A 20,695-nucleotide genomic window follows, 5' to 3' on the forward strand; every position below is an offset into this window, starting at 1 on the left:
ATGTCTTTTTTTCAATCAACAATTGTGCAATATTTTGCACAGGAAGATCTTTGCCCTCTCTCTTTATCTTGTTCATTTGCTTTGTCTGACTGTCTCTTTTTCTTTGTCTGCTTGTTGATTTCTCTCTCTCTCTCTCTCTCTCTCTCTGTCACACACACTTTTCCCCCTCTCTTGATACATGATCTCTCTTTCACCTTCCCCTTCCACACTTTCCCTCATCTTTTCCATGTTTTCTGATGACAAGAGTTGGTATTTCTCTCTTCCCCTGAGCACATCACATCACATTATCATCGACAAACCTGACACATCATTATCAACAAATTCACCATGGCATGTTCTCCATGTGCGCTTGCATTCCGTCCCTTCCAGCCAGGCCTATTCTCCTTCCTCCCCTCACATCCCACACAAAATACAGGCCCTACTCACACAAGAGAAAACATTGTATAAAGATAATACTTGTGTTAAAAAAAAGAATCTGTATAACTTTAACCATTTATTTGAATACTTTTCATTTTATTACCATTTCCAACACATTACATAAAATACATGGGATTGCATTGTATAGTAAAACATGAAACTTAACAATATAATTGTAATTGGTCTACAATGTACAACAGGCATATAACACAGGTTGGTCATGGATACACACAGTACATTGTTTATACATGCAGGAACAAATGTACAACAAAATACAAGTTTTAATACAGATGTGTCCAGTCGTTAACTGAATGTTGGCTCGGATTACTTGCCATTGAAATGGCTGTCATTAACCATTAGCAAAGGGTGCACACCATGAATGTTTTTGGCTGTACAGTTATCTACGCATTGGGGATTGATTCTGAAACTTTAATGAGTTTTCATTCCAAATAATGCCGAAACCGCTCCTCTTTATGGTACTACATTAAGAAAAGAAAAATTGTATTTAAAATATATTTAACAACCCAGTATGCAGTTATTGTAGAAAGACAATCTTTGGACTTCCCTTGTCTAAATGGGGATGGTTTTTGCAGCATCTTCCCTGGCTGGCCTGCAAACATCATCAATCATATATTAGGAGGGAGGGTCCTGGCAGCTTGTATGTTTTCTCAGAGGGCATGAAAAGCGTTTTGTTATGACTAGCAAACCGACCCAAGCAACTCATCATTCTCCTCAGGAAAATAGACAAGGAGATTGCACAAGCTCTAGTCCATATTACCCTTATGGAAATTGGTGCAAGCTTGCCGCGAGCTTGCAGTGCAAGCTTGCAGCAAGCTTGATCTGCGAGCTTGTTTCAAGCTCGCCCGTGAGCTTGTTTCAAGCTCGTTACTAGCTTGCAGGGTTCCAAAAATGCAAATGAGTTATATCTGTCAGCCAATCAAAACAGAGGAAATATATTTTGCAAGCTTGCCTGCGAGCTTGTTGCAAGCTTGCATGTAAGCTTGCAGCAAGCTTGTTGCGAGCTTGCAAGCTTGCAGATTGTTAGATCTGAAAATATATTTCCTCTGTTTTGATTGGCTGACAGATAAACTCATTTGCATTTTTGGAACCCTGCAAGCTAGTAACGAGCTTGAAACAAGCTCGCGGCAAGCTTGAAACAAGCTCACACAGCAAGCTTGCTGATATTGAATTATATTTGCAGGTCTTAAAATCTGCAAGCTCCAAAGCTTGCCTGCGAGCTTGTTGCAAGCTTGCTGCGAGCTTGCATGTAAGCTTGCAGCAAGCTTGTTGCGAGCTTGCAAGCTTGCAGATTGTTAGATCTGAAAATATATTTCCTCTGTTTTGATTGGCTGACAGATAAACTCATTTGCATTTTTGGAACCCTGCAAGCTAGTAACGAGCTTGAAACAAGCTCGCGGCAAGCTTGAAACAAGCTCACACAGCAAGCTTGCAGATATTGAATTATATTTGCAGAAAAATCTGCAAGCTTGCGCAAGCTCCCAAGCTGGTAAAAAAAGAGAAGCGTGCAATCTTGCAGCGAGCTTGCATGCTTTTGCAAGCTTGCGTGGTAAAAAATCCAAATGGTACCCTCAGCCAATTACAAAATATGCAAGCTTGATGTTAGCTCGTCGCAAGCTTGCCGCAAGCTTGCTACAAATTAAATGGAATAATAGTAACAGTATGGACAATAACATTGACAGAGATCTACAAAAGATACATCATATATGTATCAACTGGTTTTAATGTTACCTGAGTTTTAAGTACATTTCAATGACATTGTAGTGCTGCAGCTAGACTTCTGAATACTTGTACATGTAATAACGACTGTCTGAAAACATTGACAAAATATTATTCACACTTTTGATATCTCTATAAAAAAAAATTCCCTCTCAAAAATGAAAGAAAATGAAAGGTATTGCCATGGCAAGTCTGGCACAAATTGAATACATAGAAGTGGAGAAAATTTGTTCCCGAAAGACCTGTGGGTGCCATCTTTTTTTGGGGAAAAAACACATAGATCTAGGTCTAGTCTAGTCTAGTCTACATAGTATAAAACCTATACCTTTTCACAATTGATGTAAAAAAATACACGCACGCACGTCAACACAAACACACACACTCAGAGACACAAACGGGGTTGAACAAAATGCAGATAATTAATGGATTTTGTTGAATCATTTTTTTCTCTCCCACTTTACCTTTGTTACCTGTTGACCGCACACACACAAACCCTTAGAATCAGGGTAAAAACTAAAACACACACACATATACAAACAAAGAGGTAGAGAGATAGACTGAGAAATTGCGTCCAGAGCCGTTTCAGATTATACTAGATCTAGAATTGGAAGTTATGGGCCTATAACTAGTCTAGACCTAGTCCTGGTCTAGACCTAGACCAGCTTAAACCAGAGACTATCGCCCACACTGACCCTGTCAAATTCAAAATTGCCCTGCATATCCCCACATCTACAAACTAATATACACCCTACCCGTTAAGTTAAAACTCAGACGAGTATCTTGGAGGACCAACCGACCAAGTACCAAGTAGACTAGGCTACCTACTAGTACTACCTAGTCTAGCTAGTTTAACTAACATTTTTTTGGTGATGTGGGACTGAGTCTGAGTTTTACATTATTTCATGAAAAATTATCAAATTATTACAATTTTCCTGTTTTATTTTCATTTTAATATTGCTTTCCAGAGATTTATATGTTAAATGTTGTTGTGAATTATTATAATGTAAGTGCAATATCTCACAAGTACTTACCATTTTGAAGTTGATTCACACTTGACCAGTTCACAAAATGTTCAACAAAACTTTGAACCAACCACAAAAAATGAATTACTTGGAATGGCCAATAGAGGGCGCGTGACATTTTTCTGATTAGGATCTTGTTGGCACTGGGAGTGTTATCTTTGGAAGTCAATAACTTTTTAGTAAGAGAAGTAATAAATATAAAATTTTCACAGTGTAATAAATGAATATAAATGCATTTTTTACAGTAATTCTTTAGGATTTTCATTGTTTCCTCTTTTTTTACAGATACCAACAAAAAGTGATAAATTATGATTTTAGTGAAAAAAGTCAAAAAATTACATTTTAAACCCTAAAAAAGGTTCAAAATATCATCAAATATTATAAATATTCATATCATGTGATAGATAATTTCATTATCTTTCATTAGACACAATATTCATTAAAATTGAGGCTCTTTTTAACAAATGACATGTAAAAAACAACTGTTAGGCGAAATCAGGGTCAAATAAAGGTCATTGACCTCTGAAATCAGGCTCCACCACCCACAACACACAAGACATCACTTTTTAGACATGTCTTAGGATGTTTTATCCAAAAATTAAAACAAAACACTTGGTCTTTTTTGTCAATTAAAGAAATTCAAGCAGGCTATTGGACTATTAGTTTTGCTTTTGTTTAAGAATATAGTTTTTGAATCAAATCGTTTTCCGGCTAGATTTTAGCAAGGTTTGATTAAACGCTCATTTAAATTATATATTTTGTTTCAACCATTTTTGTTGACTCTTGCCTGGTCTCTCGTAAATCACAGTGAAAAAGGAAATCATTTTTAGAGTGTTGGATGGTGTACCTTTTTGTACAGTGAAAAGTGAGTCATGATGCGATATTTAATGTTTGTTTTATGATCATCCATCTTTAATCCTTTTTCAAAGGTATAATGCGCTATAAGAACTGTACTATTATTATTATATGTGTATAAAGATCCCCTATTTTATACCTCATTAGCAAAGAATCAAAGGTTTTGAGATAATTATTGAACAATTTAATTGTGCATATAAACTTTTGTGCTGTATGTTTACAGTGACAATAATTTGGTCATAGATGGGGTTTGTCCATAGCAGTCTGACATAAGTTTGTGGCAAGCTTGGCAGGGCTTTAGATTGCACCCAGCAAGCTCCGCAAGCTTGCTGCAAGCTTGCAGGGCATACACTGTCGGCCTGCAAGATTGCCAGGGCTTTAGATTGCGCTCCTGCAAGCTTGCAGGGATATCCTCTTTGTCTGCAAGCTTGCAAGAGCTTTAGTTTGCGCCCCTGCAATGTCCGCAAGCTTGCTGCAAGCTTGCAGGGCATACACTGTCGGCCTGTAAGATTGCCAGGGGCTTTAGATTGCGCCCCTGCAAGCTTGCAGGGATATCCTCTTTGTCTGCAAGCTTGCAAGAGCTTTAGTTTGCGCCCCTGCAATGTCCGCAAGTTTGCTGCAAGCTTGCAGGGCATACACTGTCGGCCTGTAAGATTGCCAGGGCTTTAGATTGCGCTCCTGCAAGCTTGCAGGGATATCCTCTTTATCTGCAAGCTTGCAAGAGCTTTAGTTTGCGCCCCTGCAATGTCCGCAAGCTTGCTGCAAGCTTGCTGCAAGCTTGCAGGGCATACACTGTCGGCCTGTAAGATTGCAAGGGCTTTAGATTGCACCCCTGCAAGCTTGCAGGGATATCTTCTTGGCCTGCAAGCTTGCAGCAAGCTTGCATGAATATCTCTCTTTGCCTGCAAGCTTGCAGCAAGATTGCTGTAAGATTGCGCGCAAGTTTTGCAAGCTTAAATTTGTAATGCAATCTTATTAAGCTTGCCGCAAGCTTCTAACAAGCTTGTAACAAGCTTGCCGCAAGCTTAAGTTTCTGTAAGGGTAAACCTCCTTTACCTTGCAGGGGTACTACACAAGGTGCACTTCTAGTGTGTATTTATGTACCTGTAGGTGTGTGGGACCCTATGTGCACATTATGCGCTTGTAGAAAACAGGAAGAGGATGTTGAGAAATTACTTTAAATTTCTGTTTTTATAAATGCAAAATCTAGTTACTTGAGGCATCTTTGGGAAGGGTCGATATAGAGAACTTGTGTATTGAAGCACTTGTCTGAAACAATCTTGAACATGAATTTTTATTGCCAACCGATAAATTTAATGCAAGAAGGTTAACAAAATTGCCATTTTCAATGCTTAGCTAGCCGATCTTCGTTATTGATGTTCTATTTGCTTCTGCATTTAATCCAATGTTTTCAGGCTCTTGTCTTAAGATGACTCCCCCTTTCTTTTTTGAAATGGAATAAATGAGATTTCTACAGAGGCAAACTTTGTATTTCATTTTATTTTTTCCTCCAGACATTTTGTGAAATTAACAAAGCTTTTATTTGTAGCTTTCTGTTTGTGCGTATTCTTTGAACTGTGCACTGGCATTCTTGTAGATTAAACACAAAGGATCATTGCTGTTCCTCAATATCCATACTCGTGCAAACAGGCCCTTGAATTACAACTGGGTTTGATAGGGTGTCACAAGGCATTGTTATCACAGTCCCAGTCCCAAAGCAGAGTAAGGTTCATCCTCCCACATGGGGCTAGCATGGCCCAGGGGTCAGGGGAATGTTACATGGAGCTATTTATTGATCTCGTTGAGGTTCTTATTTATGTGAACGGGATATATGAGAAGGCAGAGGGGAAGTTTGAAATACCAAGGGACAGATCCTCTACCAGCCTGCACAGGCAGTTTGAGAAATGTATTATCATGGAGTTACTAGCTCCATGGTATTATCCAAATCCAGTTTGTAGGCCTTTTCTGACAGAGTTGGGCCTATACATGTACACATGAACAAAATACCAGTAGATACCAATTTGAGAATCTTTTCAGGCTCACCTGTACGGATGTTGTAGCTCCAGACTTTATGTTGTTGTGGGAGGGGGAGGGCGGGGGGGGGGGGGGGGGGGGGGGGGGGGGGGGGGGTATTACCTGTGATACCTCCACCTCTGATGATACAGGGTCATTTTCCTTACATATTTTGATGGTCAGTCTAAATTGCCACTCATGAACTATCTCTTTCTATATTTGCTCTCTCTTCATGCATGTGTTACCTTATTATAGCATACAATTTTTGTTTTAATATATATTTTTGTCAATATAATTGGCCGCCACAATCAGGAACTTCTGTTCCCCTTTTTTTTTTTTTTACCTGAGAGTGATCTCTCCCTCTCACTCTCTTTTATCCTCTATCTCTCTATTCAGTGAGCTACTTTTTCTTGCACTTTTTGTACTTTCCTTCTTGTAACTCTGCTTGCCCCACCCTGCCTTTTCTCTCTCTCTCTGCCCTTTCTCCCTCCCCTCCCCCTCTGTTGTCTCTTTTTGTCCTCTTTTGTTTCTCTTGCCCTTTTTAAAAATCATGTTCTCTCTCTCTCCTCCTTTCTCCTCTCTTTCCTCTGCTATCTCTTTCCCTCCCCTCCCCCTCTCTCTATTTTATTTTACAGTTCTTTTACCTAGCTACCTTTTCCCATCCCCTTCCTTTTAAGCTCTTTACATATGTATCTCTAGTCTTAACTGTCTCTACCAATTGTATGAATAGTAAGTCTATCTCCATCCTCTCACCAACCTACCATCCCCATCTCGTCTCCGTCAGTAATTCATTAGCCATCTCAGTCAGTTTGTTATCACTATGAGACAGATGGGATGACAAAGGTCAAGTGAGGTCACCGTCATCTATCCCACAAATATTAGAAGCATTCATGCCACACTGTGTCTGCCTCATATACCCTGCTTTCAGACTACTGGAAATCATTGTATACATTTGTAGCTATATGATTTAATAGTAATTCCATTTTTTTAGTGTTGACGTCCTACATGATAACGAAGCGCATGTTTGAGCATTGTAAGCAACGAAAAGTCAATAAAGAATCGGGGTCCTACGCTAGTGTGAACATTGTATTGTATGAAAAATGTATAACTGGGCGGAGCTTATCAAGAACGCGCACTGATGATTGGCTGGCTCTCATGTCAGTTGACCTCTTCAAAAGAAAAAAATATGCAATATTATTTTCTAGTCTGTATTAAAGCCCCTTTTGCTATACAATGATTCTTTATATTTCACATTTCTTTATACAAGTTTTGCATAAATATCCTATAGTCTGAATGGCTATTAGAGAGTTAGTGAAAGTCCTAGCATAGATTGAAGTCCTCTTCTCCTAATTGCATTGGGAATGTTTATGTCTAAATTTACATAGCTTTCATCCTCTCATATCAAGTTACAGTCTTTTTCTTTCTAGTCCATTTTACTCTTTGTTATTTGCATACATGTAGGCTTAAATGTACATGTTATGGACCTAATATTCCTATGGTTTCATTTCTGTGCTGCGCATTCACTTTGAATATTATATCATTATCTGAAAGGGAAAACCAAAACCTTCCTCCTTAGGGGCAGGGGGAGGAGAGAGGGGGGGGGGGGGGGGTGTCTCCATGACCCAGATTTTCACCAGTAAGCCAGGTTTTAACCAAGTGATTGCTGCAGTAGGAAAGAATGGCCTGATATAACTTGGGGTTATTTGTACTAGTTACATTGTGAATAGATGACACATTTTCAAAATTGAAAGTATACATTCTGTGTGTGTTAACTGACGTTAAAGCTAAAGACCAGTTATGGTCATGCAATTGCATAGTGAAAGAAATGTTGTGAAATCGATCAGAAAAGGTTGATCATCTAGCATAGGGGTCATTTCACGTTAAGTGTACACTTTTTTTCTCACTGGGGGTCAAAAATGAAAATTGTTGTTAGAGCAAAAGATGCACAGATTCTGAAAGTTTGGGGTATATGTCAGAAATGTGTAAAATTATAGAGCGTCAAGTCCATGTTTACATATAGAAATATTCGATTGAAATACAGTAACAAAAATAGGCGTTTGGAGAGGACATTTTGTTTAACAAAGAACACATCAGCTTTATTATACCTGTAAATGGTATACACATAGTTTTCTGTACTTTTATATGCCTTTTTATACTTATCAGATGTTGATGCACTTATTTCCTATTCACTTAAGCCATATTTTGCCATAAAATTAGTGTATTTTATAGGAAACTGAATTATGGGGAGGTTGAATTTATTTAATGACATGAGAATTTCTTGTCCTTCTTCTTATATAGACTTCAAATTTGGTATACAGTGTTGCATTTATGTCTAAATTATTTGATGCTGTGTAAAAAAAAACAAGTGAATGCAAGTTTTAATCAAATATGAGCTTCCAAACTTAATTCATTGACGTGTTTTGGAGAGGACATTTGTTTAACAACAGATCTTAGCAATATGAACTCTTACTATATTAGTTGATATGTAAATTGCTATGCATCATTCATTTCTAACATTTCTGTAAGAACATGCCAATAGATTATTGGAACATTATATGAGCCAAGTGACATATATTGGAGAGGATAAACTTCAAATTATTCACCATCATTACAACTCCAACTTTATCTCAGAATATATGGCGTGAAAGTTTTGTTATTCATACATTGTTTCATGTTATTTAAACAGTATTTTACAATAAAAACAATACTGATATTGTCTATTGATACACCAGTTTTTATATACAAGTCTTATTATTTATTTTTTCTATAATCCAAACTCTCAAAGAGTGACTCGTTGATATACATTGTATGTTATGGAGAGGACACTTTGTTTAACAGTGACATCTGAATGTTTAAATGCAATTTACTTTTTTGTAATCAATACATTCACCAGTCTTTATTTTTGATTTTCATATACCAAGTTAGATAACGCAATATAAGGTAGGAAATGTCCCGATACCATGCATATTGTCAATTAAACTAGTATTTATAGTGAGTAAGAAGCAAAAAAAACATCTTACTTTAAATTCCTGCAAAAACAATATGAGAATATAGGTTTCCATAATTGTTGGTATAACTGATCAGGAAGTCCTAACTGATAAATGAATAACAGGTACTGTAACAAGTTACTTGCTTGTCTTTAAAACCGTTCTATTTCTCAACAGTAACAAGACACTTCTTGTCTTTAACAACTTTTTTTTTTCTTAACAGATAACAAGGCACTTGCTTGTCTTTAACACAGTTCTTTTTTAAACAGATAACAAAACAATTGTCTTTAACAACTTTTTTTCTTCACAGATAACAAGGCACTTGCTTGTCTTTAACAAAAAGTCTATACCTTCATATATTGACTGTTCTTGAGAAATTTTCAGATCAAATCTACACATCAGTGTCGTAAAGTGATATAGTTTTCTTTATATATACTTTTAACTTTTTTGTTGCTATAAACCATCAACAGTGCTGGGATCATCAACATAAAATGTGTATCTATTACAAATATAATGTGTAGGTGATCCCCCCCCCCCCCCCCAAAAAAAAAAAAAATAAATAAAAAATTCTAAGTCCAATCATGAGATGCACTTATACCTGTAAATTTAATAAACACAAATGATACTTTTGAAAGCTGTGTAAGGAAATGCCCTCCTCATCTCAATTTTGCATAGATGGGTCATTAGGTCGATTATTGTAACGGGTTGCTTACAGAAGTCCCTCAAACATATATAAGAAGACTTCAAAGTTTACAGAACTGGGCGGCTCGTATTATTTTTCGTTTAGACCGTCGTCACGATGCCATGCCTCTACTAACATCCCTTCATTGGTTGCCAATCAAACAGAGGATTGTTTTTAAGATTCTTTTATTTGTATACAAATTTTTTCATGATCAGGCACCAGAGTATTTTAGTGACTGTCTTGAGTTGTATCAACCTGTACGTACAAACCTTCGCTCCAATGCAGACCCATTTCGACTGACATTTCATGTGGCTCGTAGTAAGGCAGGAGATCGCACATTCACTGTTGCAGCAGCTAAGGAGTGGAATAAACTTCCCTCCAGTATCAAAGCTGCTGCATCAGTGGATGTTTTTAAGAAACTCCTTAAAACCTATTTATTTCCTACTTGATTCGCTATTTTTTTTGTTTGTTCAATGTTATGTTATGTTATGATTTGTGGTTATTATTGTAAGCGCTGTGATATAGTGTACTATGAATAGCGTAGCTAAATGCCTACTAATAATAATAATAATAATAAAGACCAAAGGTCATTTTACCTATAAATTAAGCTTTCATTAGTTAAGCATTGGATACAGTGAGTATCAGTATTGATAAATTAATTATTAAAAAAGAACATTCACATGCATCATGTACCGGTATATCATTTTAATTCAAGTATGTTTGTTTTTTAATGAATATTGCAGCAAAGGAAATTGGTGTCTGTAAAAAATTAAAAAGTTTGTCAAAGTTTTTGAAAATCTTCAATAATCTTGGATCAACCATTTTGGCATTTAACTGATTTATTTGTTGCAAATTATTTGTCCACCTTTTCCATTCCACCTCAAGACACATTGTCTCACTGTACTTATTATGTTCACTTGCCATTGTTAACGTTTTAGATTAATGAATCATTCTTTTCTTTGTGTTTCCTTGATGTCTTGTGCCGATTCTTGCTGTAAAACGAACAATAGAGGGTGAAAACCTTCAATGTAATGTAACCAATTGAAAGAATTGAGAGCATGAATGTGTAATGAGGCTCAATTTCAATGTTGTCTGCAAGATTATAAGTTAAACGATCAATGATATTCAATCCATTTGAAAGAAACTAGATTATTGCTCCCTTGAAAGCATATTTTTGGGGATATTCATTATAGCATACATGTATGCCATAGAATATTGCCACAAACATGACTACCGGTACCTATCACAATTTATATTAAATTGCAGTGACATATTCTGGCTTAATGCATCGTACAAATACATGCATAATATGTGATGCAAGTATTAAAGTCCTCTTCGAAATCTACATTCCAAATTGTGCATTAGTCCACCCTCCTTATTGTGTTGAAACAATATGCATCAGTGGACAAATTGTTAAATGTTGTAAAAATTTAAATCATGGTCACTCAATAACTGTAATCTTTTGACTTATATTTGTCAAGGCTGCATAATTTGACCAACATCACACATGCTCATAAGTAAAAGTGGTGCATTGCAGTTGGTCCAAGGAAAACACTGCTATGTGCATGCACTCCCATGCTCCAATGTATTGACTACATAAACATAGGGATGGATGTATATGGGGCAAAGGTCAGAGGATTTGTTTTCCCTACTTGAAGTGCCTGGTTAAAAAAATGTGTCCTCTCCTTAACAACCTAATGGCATACATTATATTGCTACCAGGGTGGTAAATGATTGCAATGATCAGTAGATTTTGTCAGTTACACACTTACAAATATTGCACTTTAAAATGTATTTAATATCAGACTATGTTGTGAGAATATTTCTGTCTTTGCATTCAGAAATTACCCAATTACATAGAGGAATTAATGAAAATCAATACCAAAATAAAATTATAGCTGTTGACATGATATTTAATGAATTCTTATACTGAGTGGAACAACATATCAATGTTTTCTTACATGAAGGAAGTGATTATACTATAAAAAAATAATTGTTTCTGTACATTGTTAACAATGGGTAACTCTGTTATGGAGAGGACATTCAGTTTAACATTGCATTAGTGTGAGATACTGACCATCTATAGATATGTAGATGGAAAATCACATTTCATGATATTAAATGGAGGCATATTATTATTGTATACCAGTGCCATAGATAGTGCAAGCCTCAGTGCTTTAATATATGAAGAAAATACCTGTTATGGAGAGGACACACTTTTAACGGAAAATAAAGTCATCAAATTAACCAAGCAATAAAATATATATCACATATTTTGTTCATTGATTTGAGACATGTCCTCATTTTCAAACATTCTGAAGATTATTTAAATAGAGTTTAGGTCCATATACATGTATATCATTTTAAGTCACTGCTGCTGGCCTCAATGTTATGGAGAGGACATGTTTTTTAATTTTAACGGAAAAGATGCCTTTTACAAAAATATTCATCATTTTCACATTTATTGGTCAAATTTGGTCAAATAAGTTTTATGATGTTACATAGTGGCTGTGCTGACTCTAAAACATTAAAAATTTACACAACTCTCAATAGATTCATGTAAGATATCAATGAACATTATCAAAATTATGAAATGAGAATCCCTTTTCCGTTAAAAATGCACTAAAAATGCTGAAATTAACAGAAATAATGTTTGCAGTGTTATGAAAATTGAACTGTAGGTTGCTGTTGATAAGGTCCATCAAATAAAATGGCCAACATAAAATAATAATTGTTTAAAAGATGCCAAAATGGGGAAAACCCCATTTTTCAAAAAGTGTACACTTAACGTGAAATGACCCATAGATGTACTGCAAGGTTCTGGAATCATCAAAATTATAAGAAATTTGGCCGAGTCTTCATAAAGTTAGAAGCAATGTACACAGAAAGATGTATATGGGACTACACACACACATGCGCGACACGTGCATTTGTATCTCTCAACAGTATATAGATATTAATTTACCAAATATATCAATTAGTAGGCGGTTTCCCGTCAAAATTTTTATCGTCATGTAATATTCAAAACATATTCTTTCACATGATTGGTAATAAGAGCTTCCATTTCATTTTTTGAAATTAGGGCGTTTCAAATACTGGTCTTTACCTTTAAGCGTATTTCCTTTACACTTTCAGAGATGTTTTGTTCCAGGACAAATTAAATAGCAAATCAATTCTCGCTACCCTAAATAGGTACGAAAATCTCGAAATTCGCGAGACGAGGTAATTTTCACTCTCTCGGGTCGTCACTACAACTTCCGGTATAGAGTCCCATCCCGCTGGCGCTAGCGCCTGTGTTCGCTGTGCACAGTTTTCACGCACGCTAAAATCGATGCCAATCAGTGTAATTTGTACAGATTATAATATATGCATTAAATTTAGTTTGTTTTTATTCAATTTGAATATACAATAAAAAGCAAAAAATAGTTTACAGGAAAGATTTTATTTTTATTCATGTTTTTTTTCTGTTAATCTAAAAGTAAAAAAAAAATAATTGTCTTAAAATTGTGCATGTAGCGACCAGCGTCACAATCACGAGCAGACGATACAGTAAACAGTGTAGAGACAACACTCAGTTCATGTATTTCTCGTCGACCACAAAATGGATAAAAAAACAGTTTCGGAACTTAAAAAAATCTTAACGGACAGAGGAATACCATGCAATGGAAAGCTTCGGGCAGAATTAGTGACTTTAGCACAAAAGGCCGTTAAACTCTACCGTGAAAGAGAGGGTTGTGATCACGAACTTTCCGAGCGAAAGCGACGCTGTGTTGTTGTGGAGGACGGCACAGGAAGCTGTAATGTCGAAAAGCTATCCCATAATGCAATGCGCGTTTTCAGGATTTCCCCGGATCTCGGCAGAATCGCTATTTGGGGTAGCGAGAATTACTTTCATAGCCATGTCGAAGAATCAATTTATTAGTATCCCATCATGCAAGGCATTGTGACCGCTTCCAAGCACAATAAAAAATAACATTGAAATCACATGATTCCATACTTTTTAACTGAATAGTCAATTATCATGGTAGAAATATTCCACTCTGAACAGTTATTAGAATGGTTTTAGAATTAGAATGAGAATCGTTCATTTTACCTATTAATGTATTTCTATTTTTTGTGTTTTTCTCAGGTTATTGAGGTCCAGATACTACCTCAAGATGACAACTGGGGAGACAACACCACGGCCATCACCGGGACATCGGACCGATCCTCTGATGAAGATCTATCTCGTCTGGCCAAGAGAATGGATTCAAGGGTTGGCTTCGACTGCACACGTTACTTTTCCATCCTCCTTTTTGCCGTCTTATCTATCGTCGGTTTTGTGTCTCCAGTAGCGTTTGTGGTGCTACCAAGTCTTCTTTGGGAACCAGCCGAATGCGGCATCCACTGTGACGGACTCTTCATCAGCATGGCGTTCAAGTTACTCATCCTTGCGATCGGTAGCTGGGCACTCTTCTTCCGCAAACCCAGAGCAACCATGCCGCGAGTCTACCTCTTTCGCCTCATTATGATGGCGCTCATCTTTATTTTGCTTCTGGCATACTGGCTCTTCTTCGTCATGCGCGTCTTGATGCGCAAAGAGACAAACTATGCAGGGATTGTCTCGTACGCTGGGTCATTGGCCGATGCCCTCCTCTTCATGCATTATGTAGCTGTAATTATGTTTGAGTTGCGACACCTCCAGCCTAAATATATGCTGAAAGTTGTTCGCTCTCCAGATGGGATGAGCCAGTACTACTCGATAGGTCAGCTAAGCATCCAGCGCTCAGCCGCTCATGTCCTGGAACACTATTCTCGTGACTTTCAAATTTACAATTCTCACCTTCTCCGCGTGCCGACGACATCGCGCGTGGCTCAGAAGCTAAGTAACTTTAAGTTTTATGATGTAGATGGTGGCGTTGGTAATGATAATGTTACTGGTCATTCGCGAGCCATAATGACCACTGCTGCACATCGGCGTGATCAGAGCCGAAACGAGAGGTTTTACGAAGAGCAGGAATACGACAGGCGTGTCAAAAAGCGCAGGGCAAGGTTGCTTGTTGCAGCTGAGGAAGCTTTCACGCACATCAAGCGTGTCCATGAAGACACGCATCCAGGCAACCATGCGATGGATCCAACGGAAGCGGCACAGTCCATCTTTCCATCGTTAGCCCGCCCTCTGCAGAAGTACCTACGCATCACTCGGCAGCAGCCCAGATGGCCTATGGAAGCTGTGATGGATCATCTGGCTGTCTGTATCAGTTACAACCTGGCTCCACGATCCTTCCTGGAGACCTTCTTTCAGCCTGGTCCCAACATCCTGCTGTCGGAGCACCACCATAACCCTATCCAGGGTTGGGAGCTGGTCTCAGACACCTTAGTAAACCGCCCTCTCAAGGAGGGCACAACCTTTCAACTCAGGCAGGGTGAGGTCCTGCTCCAGGTCTTTGTCATGAAGATACCACAGTACAAGATCAGGGAAGAGGTCTTTGACTACAAGAAGAACCGCTTTGCGTTGCGCCTTCAGTCAGAGACGTCAGTCTGATCTAGATCCTTCAAGATGCTGCTTTACAAACTCAGACAAGTTACAGAATCACTTTGCTGTTTAGTGGAAGCTGTTGTTGCAGTAACAGTCATTGATGTCTTCAGAATGTTTCATCTGCATGTACAAGTTACAAGTTACATTATGTCCTCAGAAGAGATGGCTACACCTTGGCCACTCCTTATCTTCAGTGTGTCTATGAGTGCTACCCTAGAAAATATTTATGGAAAAAGAACTGAATGACTCAGATACACTGGTGCATGTTGGAGCGCTTATGTTTTGTAGAAGATTCTGGACATACATGTACACATGTCATAGTTGAAAGTTACTTGTCTGCTTCTGTGGAAGGAAGATCATGCTGTTATTGTTAAACATTGGGGGTGCCTGTGAATTTCACTTCCATAAAACGATTTCAAATAATGTATATGTACTTCTAGATGCATGAAGGAAGTTCAGGGTTTTTCTCTACAATGTCATGTTGCCTTCCATCCAAAACATTTGATGCAGCATGGCCATATTTATTTGAGTTCTTAGAACACCTTATTAGTCATGTCAGATATTACATGTATCTGATAATGTACACTGTATACCTGGGTCAAAACCACCAATAAGCCTCATTCAGATGTGACGCAGACAAACTGATGGCGTTAAGTTTAATATGCTTCGTATTTCTGTATCTTGGAAGGCTTGACTAAAGTCATGTTTATTGACACCTTGCTTGGAAATTCAAATTGAAAATTGAGTATGAGTCACAAACTGGTAAAGTGTGAAGAAAAAATAAATCTTTGGGATGATTTCATGGAATTATCATACAATGTTGTGGCCTAAAGGGCGAGTCTAGCCACTGAACATCCATTCAACATGTATTGTTTCATCTTGCTGTTGCTGCATTACCTACATCACATGTATAACTTATTATTCTGCAAGTATTGCTTAGTATTCCAATGACATGTATCAGAGCCACACTGTTGTTGAATAGAAAATTTGTCACAATATTGTGTCAAATATGAAAACTAAACGTATGTCAGTAATAGATTTCATTTAAACTTTCATGGAACTTTAGTTCCAATATGTAGCATACATTAGTGTTTCATGTAGAACTAGTCCTAGAAGGACACTTGTGTATGCAAGTCCACATTTAGTCAGGCAATCTTACATGAACAAGTAGCAAGTAATTTGTATTGTAAAAAGCTAGATACATGCGGTCTAGCATTCTTGTTGCATCCTTTGTTAGCAACGGAATTCCTAAAAACATCAAGTTTTTATAAAGAATTCCCATGCTAATGCCCTTCAGGTTTGAACACAATGTTTTATTGTACATGTAATGACCTTCATCATATCATTCAGTCATATGGATGAGATTGAGAGGCCTCAGTAGGCCTGTCTTCACTATCTCGAGATTGCCAAATATCCAGCTATTTGAACTATCCCGATCGCAAACTATCCAGTTAATTTGCATCTTCATCGGACCGAAGTAGCAATTAGAAGGATATTTGGTCAGGATTGTCATCCCAAGATATCTTAGGATAGTTTGCAAAATATCCCACTATTTGGCAAAATATCCAGCTATTTGTCCCATGCGTCTTCACTAGACCAAAGATTCGCAATACGCGCTAACGCTGAGCAAAATATCTCGAGCTAATTTCTCAAGGTCAAGTTTCAAGTTTCGAGGTCGAATCTCGAGATAGTTAAGACGCGATTTGTTACTTCGGGATTATTTCCCAAATCAGAAATAGCGGGCTATTTGGCAATCTCGAGATGATGAAGACGTGCCTAGTCATCTTCAGCTGTATATAGTTCATGACATGTTTATTCTCCATGCTGATTGGTCTGTGTGCACAAAAATAACTTTCCGTCATCATCTGCTTATATTTATGTCATGTTTGACATTGCTAGAGTTTTTACAGCCCTACATGTATGGTCTGTAGTTTATAATGTACACATGTCAGTGTGTTGTAATCCATAACAAAACTGAAGGAACATTGATGAAGAATATTTGAAAATTATGTTTCTACATTAAAGCACTTAGTTGTGGAAAGCATACCTGTAATCTACTAGTAACTGCATAATTTATTGTACCACTGTTTTCATGTGTAAAGTACTGAATCTTATCTTGACTATTATACCGATAGTACTCTATTGTGCCATACTGTGTATTCGTTACGCCCTCCCTCCCTCCGTCTCAGATCATCTTGTCATATTTTGTATTCATGTTTAGAAAAAGAGAAATGGTGCAAACGTTGTCCTATTTTTGTGAACATTTTGAATCTTGATGTGTTATAACATATTGGTGTTTAAGTGGTCTTTTCAACTTCTACAATATGTATGTAAAATTGGAAAAAGAAGATTTTGTTTTCTGCGTCTTGTCAATTGTTGTATAATTGTGTCTATCTATGTAAGAAAAGATGTTTGCACACGTTTGGGGGGGGGGGCGGACGGGTGGAGATATAGTCGTTATTGAAAATTCAAATTGTGGTGCTTGAACCTTGAACAGGGATTGTATATTTTGGTAGACTACAACCATGTGCACCATCTCCAGTCTTCAGCTTTTGACTTGATTCAACTTTAGACCTTCAGGTTTGAGATTGCTTTTTTGTTTCCTTTACTCATTACCAAATAATTATAGATTACATTCACATCATGACAATAAAATACATTTAGTGAATGGAGCCAACAAAGAGCAAGAACTAGACTAGTCATGGTTTATTTATTTATTTATTACAATAAACCAGTCATTCATCTTTATTACCTAAAATAACCATGCCTATTATTTTTATATTGCTAGGGTTATACTTGTAATATAGGCATTGTTTTCAAGCTGTGTAAACATTTTCCTTACGTCATAATATTGTATTTGCCATGGTAGTCCATCAATGCAGTCTTCATTTTTCTCACTCTATTATTGTGGCATTGTTTTATACCTATTTTCATGTACATGTACCATATTCACATCGCGATGTCCAAAGTGTTACTTGTATAAACTATAAATGTGCAAAATTCATCATGCCTGTACATATACAAACATTACTAGCTGGACTTTGTTTGCATATATTATAAAAGTGATAGTGTGCAAATCATTTTTATTTTCTTTTTTGTTATTTTGTTTTCAGGTATATAGTTGTTTATAATGTAGCTATTTGATCTTGCTGTAAATTGATTGGAAAAGGAAAGAATTTACATGTTTTTGCTCACGTTGTTATTGCCCATTATATTTCAAAAACAAACAATCAGTGATGTCACTAGGGTGTTTCATGTGTTTAACCTTTTTACTATGCCATTACAGCTTGTTTTGCCTTTCAAAGAATTATGCCTTTATGGGACGAAAAATTAAAATTGACCAAATTTATGATGGAAATTAGTATAAAAGATATCTTGATACCGGTATTGTAATCTCCTAGCACTTTTTGATAGTACTCTGAATTTAATTACAACGGTTTTATATTGTATTAAACTATTGTATGATGTAGCATTTATGACAAATTTGAACACTGAAATAGACCCGACATTGAAATTCAAAATTTCTTTCATAGTTTGTATTCATACGTTCCTGTAATTATTAAAGATAAACTCCAGTTCTGGTAAAAAGAAGAAAATTAATTCTCACAGAATCAAACGGAACTTACACTGAATGTTCAAGATTACAAATAAATGACATGTGCCAAACAATTTTGGAAGAAAATGTATACTGGCTGAGTAATGAGCATAGAAAGACAAGGAAATCAAGGTAGTACTAGCCCTGACACCGTGTGTGTTGTCCCATATATAGCTTTCTGTGTACAGTGCTTGTTACTTTACCAAGACTCAGCCAAATTTATGATGATTTTGATGACTCCAGAACCTTGCAGTGCACACCAATACATACATGCTACATGATCAACTGTTTCTGATCTATTCCACACCTTTTCTTTCACAATGCAATCGCATTACCAGAACTGGAGTTTATCTTTAAAGGGAGCTAGTAGGTATTTAAAGCAAAATCATAAATGTGAAGACAACATGTGATATCTTTAAAAGACTTTCAGTTAGCTTGCCTTGTCCGTATATAGCATTTAACCATTATAATGATTGTGCGTAGACGCTGAAGCAAGTTTATCGTATTTGTAAAGTAGTTATGCGTGAGCTATCCCACCTTTTTATTACCCTTTTAAATTAGAAGAACATGTATCAATGTAACATGTCTGTGTGCAGTCAAAAGGGTGATCATTCTATAAAATGGTATGAGTTAATGCTCTCCTGGCTCCACACAGATAATGTATAAAGGTTTCTCTTTCAATAATGCCATATTTGAGAAAATGGCATGAAGAAATAAGCTTCGACTATATGGATATGTCTCTGCTTTGACCAAGCCGTTATAGCCACATTTTTCTACAACTGTTCTGTTATTTTTTATACACCGACACCTCTGTATAAAGACCACTCAAGGGAGACCTAAAGTTAACTTTATAGACGGGTGGTCTTTATATACAGGTTCGTTTAATACACGTTCATAATACATGTCCATAATACATGTTGGCTGCAAAAGGGACATATTATCTTTAAACACCCATCCCATATTTACGATAGTATATAATAGACACCTGTACATACTTCTTTAAAGTAAATGTCAATCAAAAATTTCCCAACAACTTTGATAAGACTAAACCATGGTACTGAAAAATAGGTTGTCCATTATTTTTAATGGTTTGTATTATGTGATATAGATTGACAAGAGTCAGTAATTTGTACTATGTGGCTAAGGTGGATTATAATCAGGTACTAAACCAATCAAAGTTTTTGAAATTTTTAGTCATTTTATGCAATGTTCATTGTGAGAATACAAAGATTTTGATATTCTGTATTCAATTATATTCAATCGGAACTGAATGCTGAATTGCAAGCTATTGTGACAATTATGTGAAACTGAAATTTGAATTGATTTTTTAAATATGCATTGTTACGTAAAAGTTTGTGACATCCATTAAATTTATTGAAAGGGCAAATGTATTTGTGTATCTAGAATATTGCTTTATTATATGGTTGTTGAGAAGATGCCAATGAAAATGACTGGAGAGAATACTGTAAATGTTTAAAAAAAGGAAAAGATTAAGGAAAAGAGAGAGAGAGAGAGAGAGAGAGGAGAGAGAGAGAGAGGGGGGGGGAGGGATTATTGAAGAGTAAAAAGAAAGAAGAAAGATTATGGTACAAGACCTTTATTACTAGAATAAATCTCAGTTGGTAGGCATCATTTCATCAGTCGTTAATGCAAGTTTTAAAAAAGCCACAACATAATTTGCCGGGCCCTGGATTGTCCAGAAAAGGTTTGAGAGCTACTGCTTTAGAGTATCCTGGGACCAAATAGAAACTTGATGCAACGTACTACACAGTCATGAGTACAATTTGTAAGAGGATAGGAGACTGAGGTATAACTGTACTGTGCATCAACACTCTTTGTCATAGAATGATTTATGAGGAAGATGGCAAG

General features: G+C 36.7%; 1 protein-coding gene across 1 annotated transcript in view; it reads left to right on the top strand.

Annotated features, from left to right (window-relative positions):
* LOC105439793 (vang-like protein 2-B) overlaps positions 1-16,284 on the top strand; it is a 49,035-nt gene extending 32,751 nt beyond the window's left edge. The window contains exon 5 of the mRNA XM_030994847.1: positions 13,843-16,284. Within this exon, the coding sequence (XP_030850707.1) occupies positions 13,843-15,237 (1,395 nt within the window). The 3' untranslated portion in view covers positions 15,238-16,284. The remainder of the gene's footprint in view (positions 1-13,842) is intronic.
* Positions 16,285-20,695: the final 4,411 nt, after the last annotated feature.

This window comes from Strongylocentrotus purpuratus, unplaced genomic scaffold (genome assembly GCF_000002235.5).
Source record: "Strongylocentrotus purpuratus isolate Spur 01 unplaced genomic scaffold, Spur_5.0 spur5_scaffold_21, whole genome shotgun sequence".
Lineage (NCBI taxonomy): Eukaryota > Metazoa > Echinodermata > Echinoidea > Camarodonta > Strongylocentrotidae > Strongylocentrotus > Strongylocentrotus purpuratus.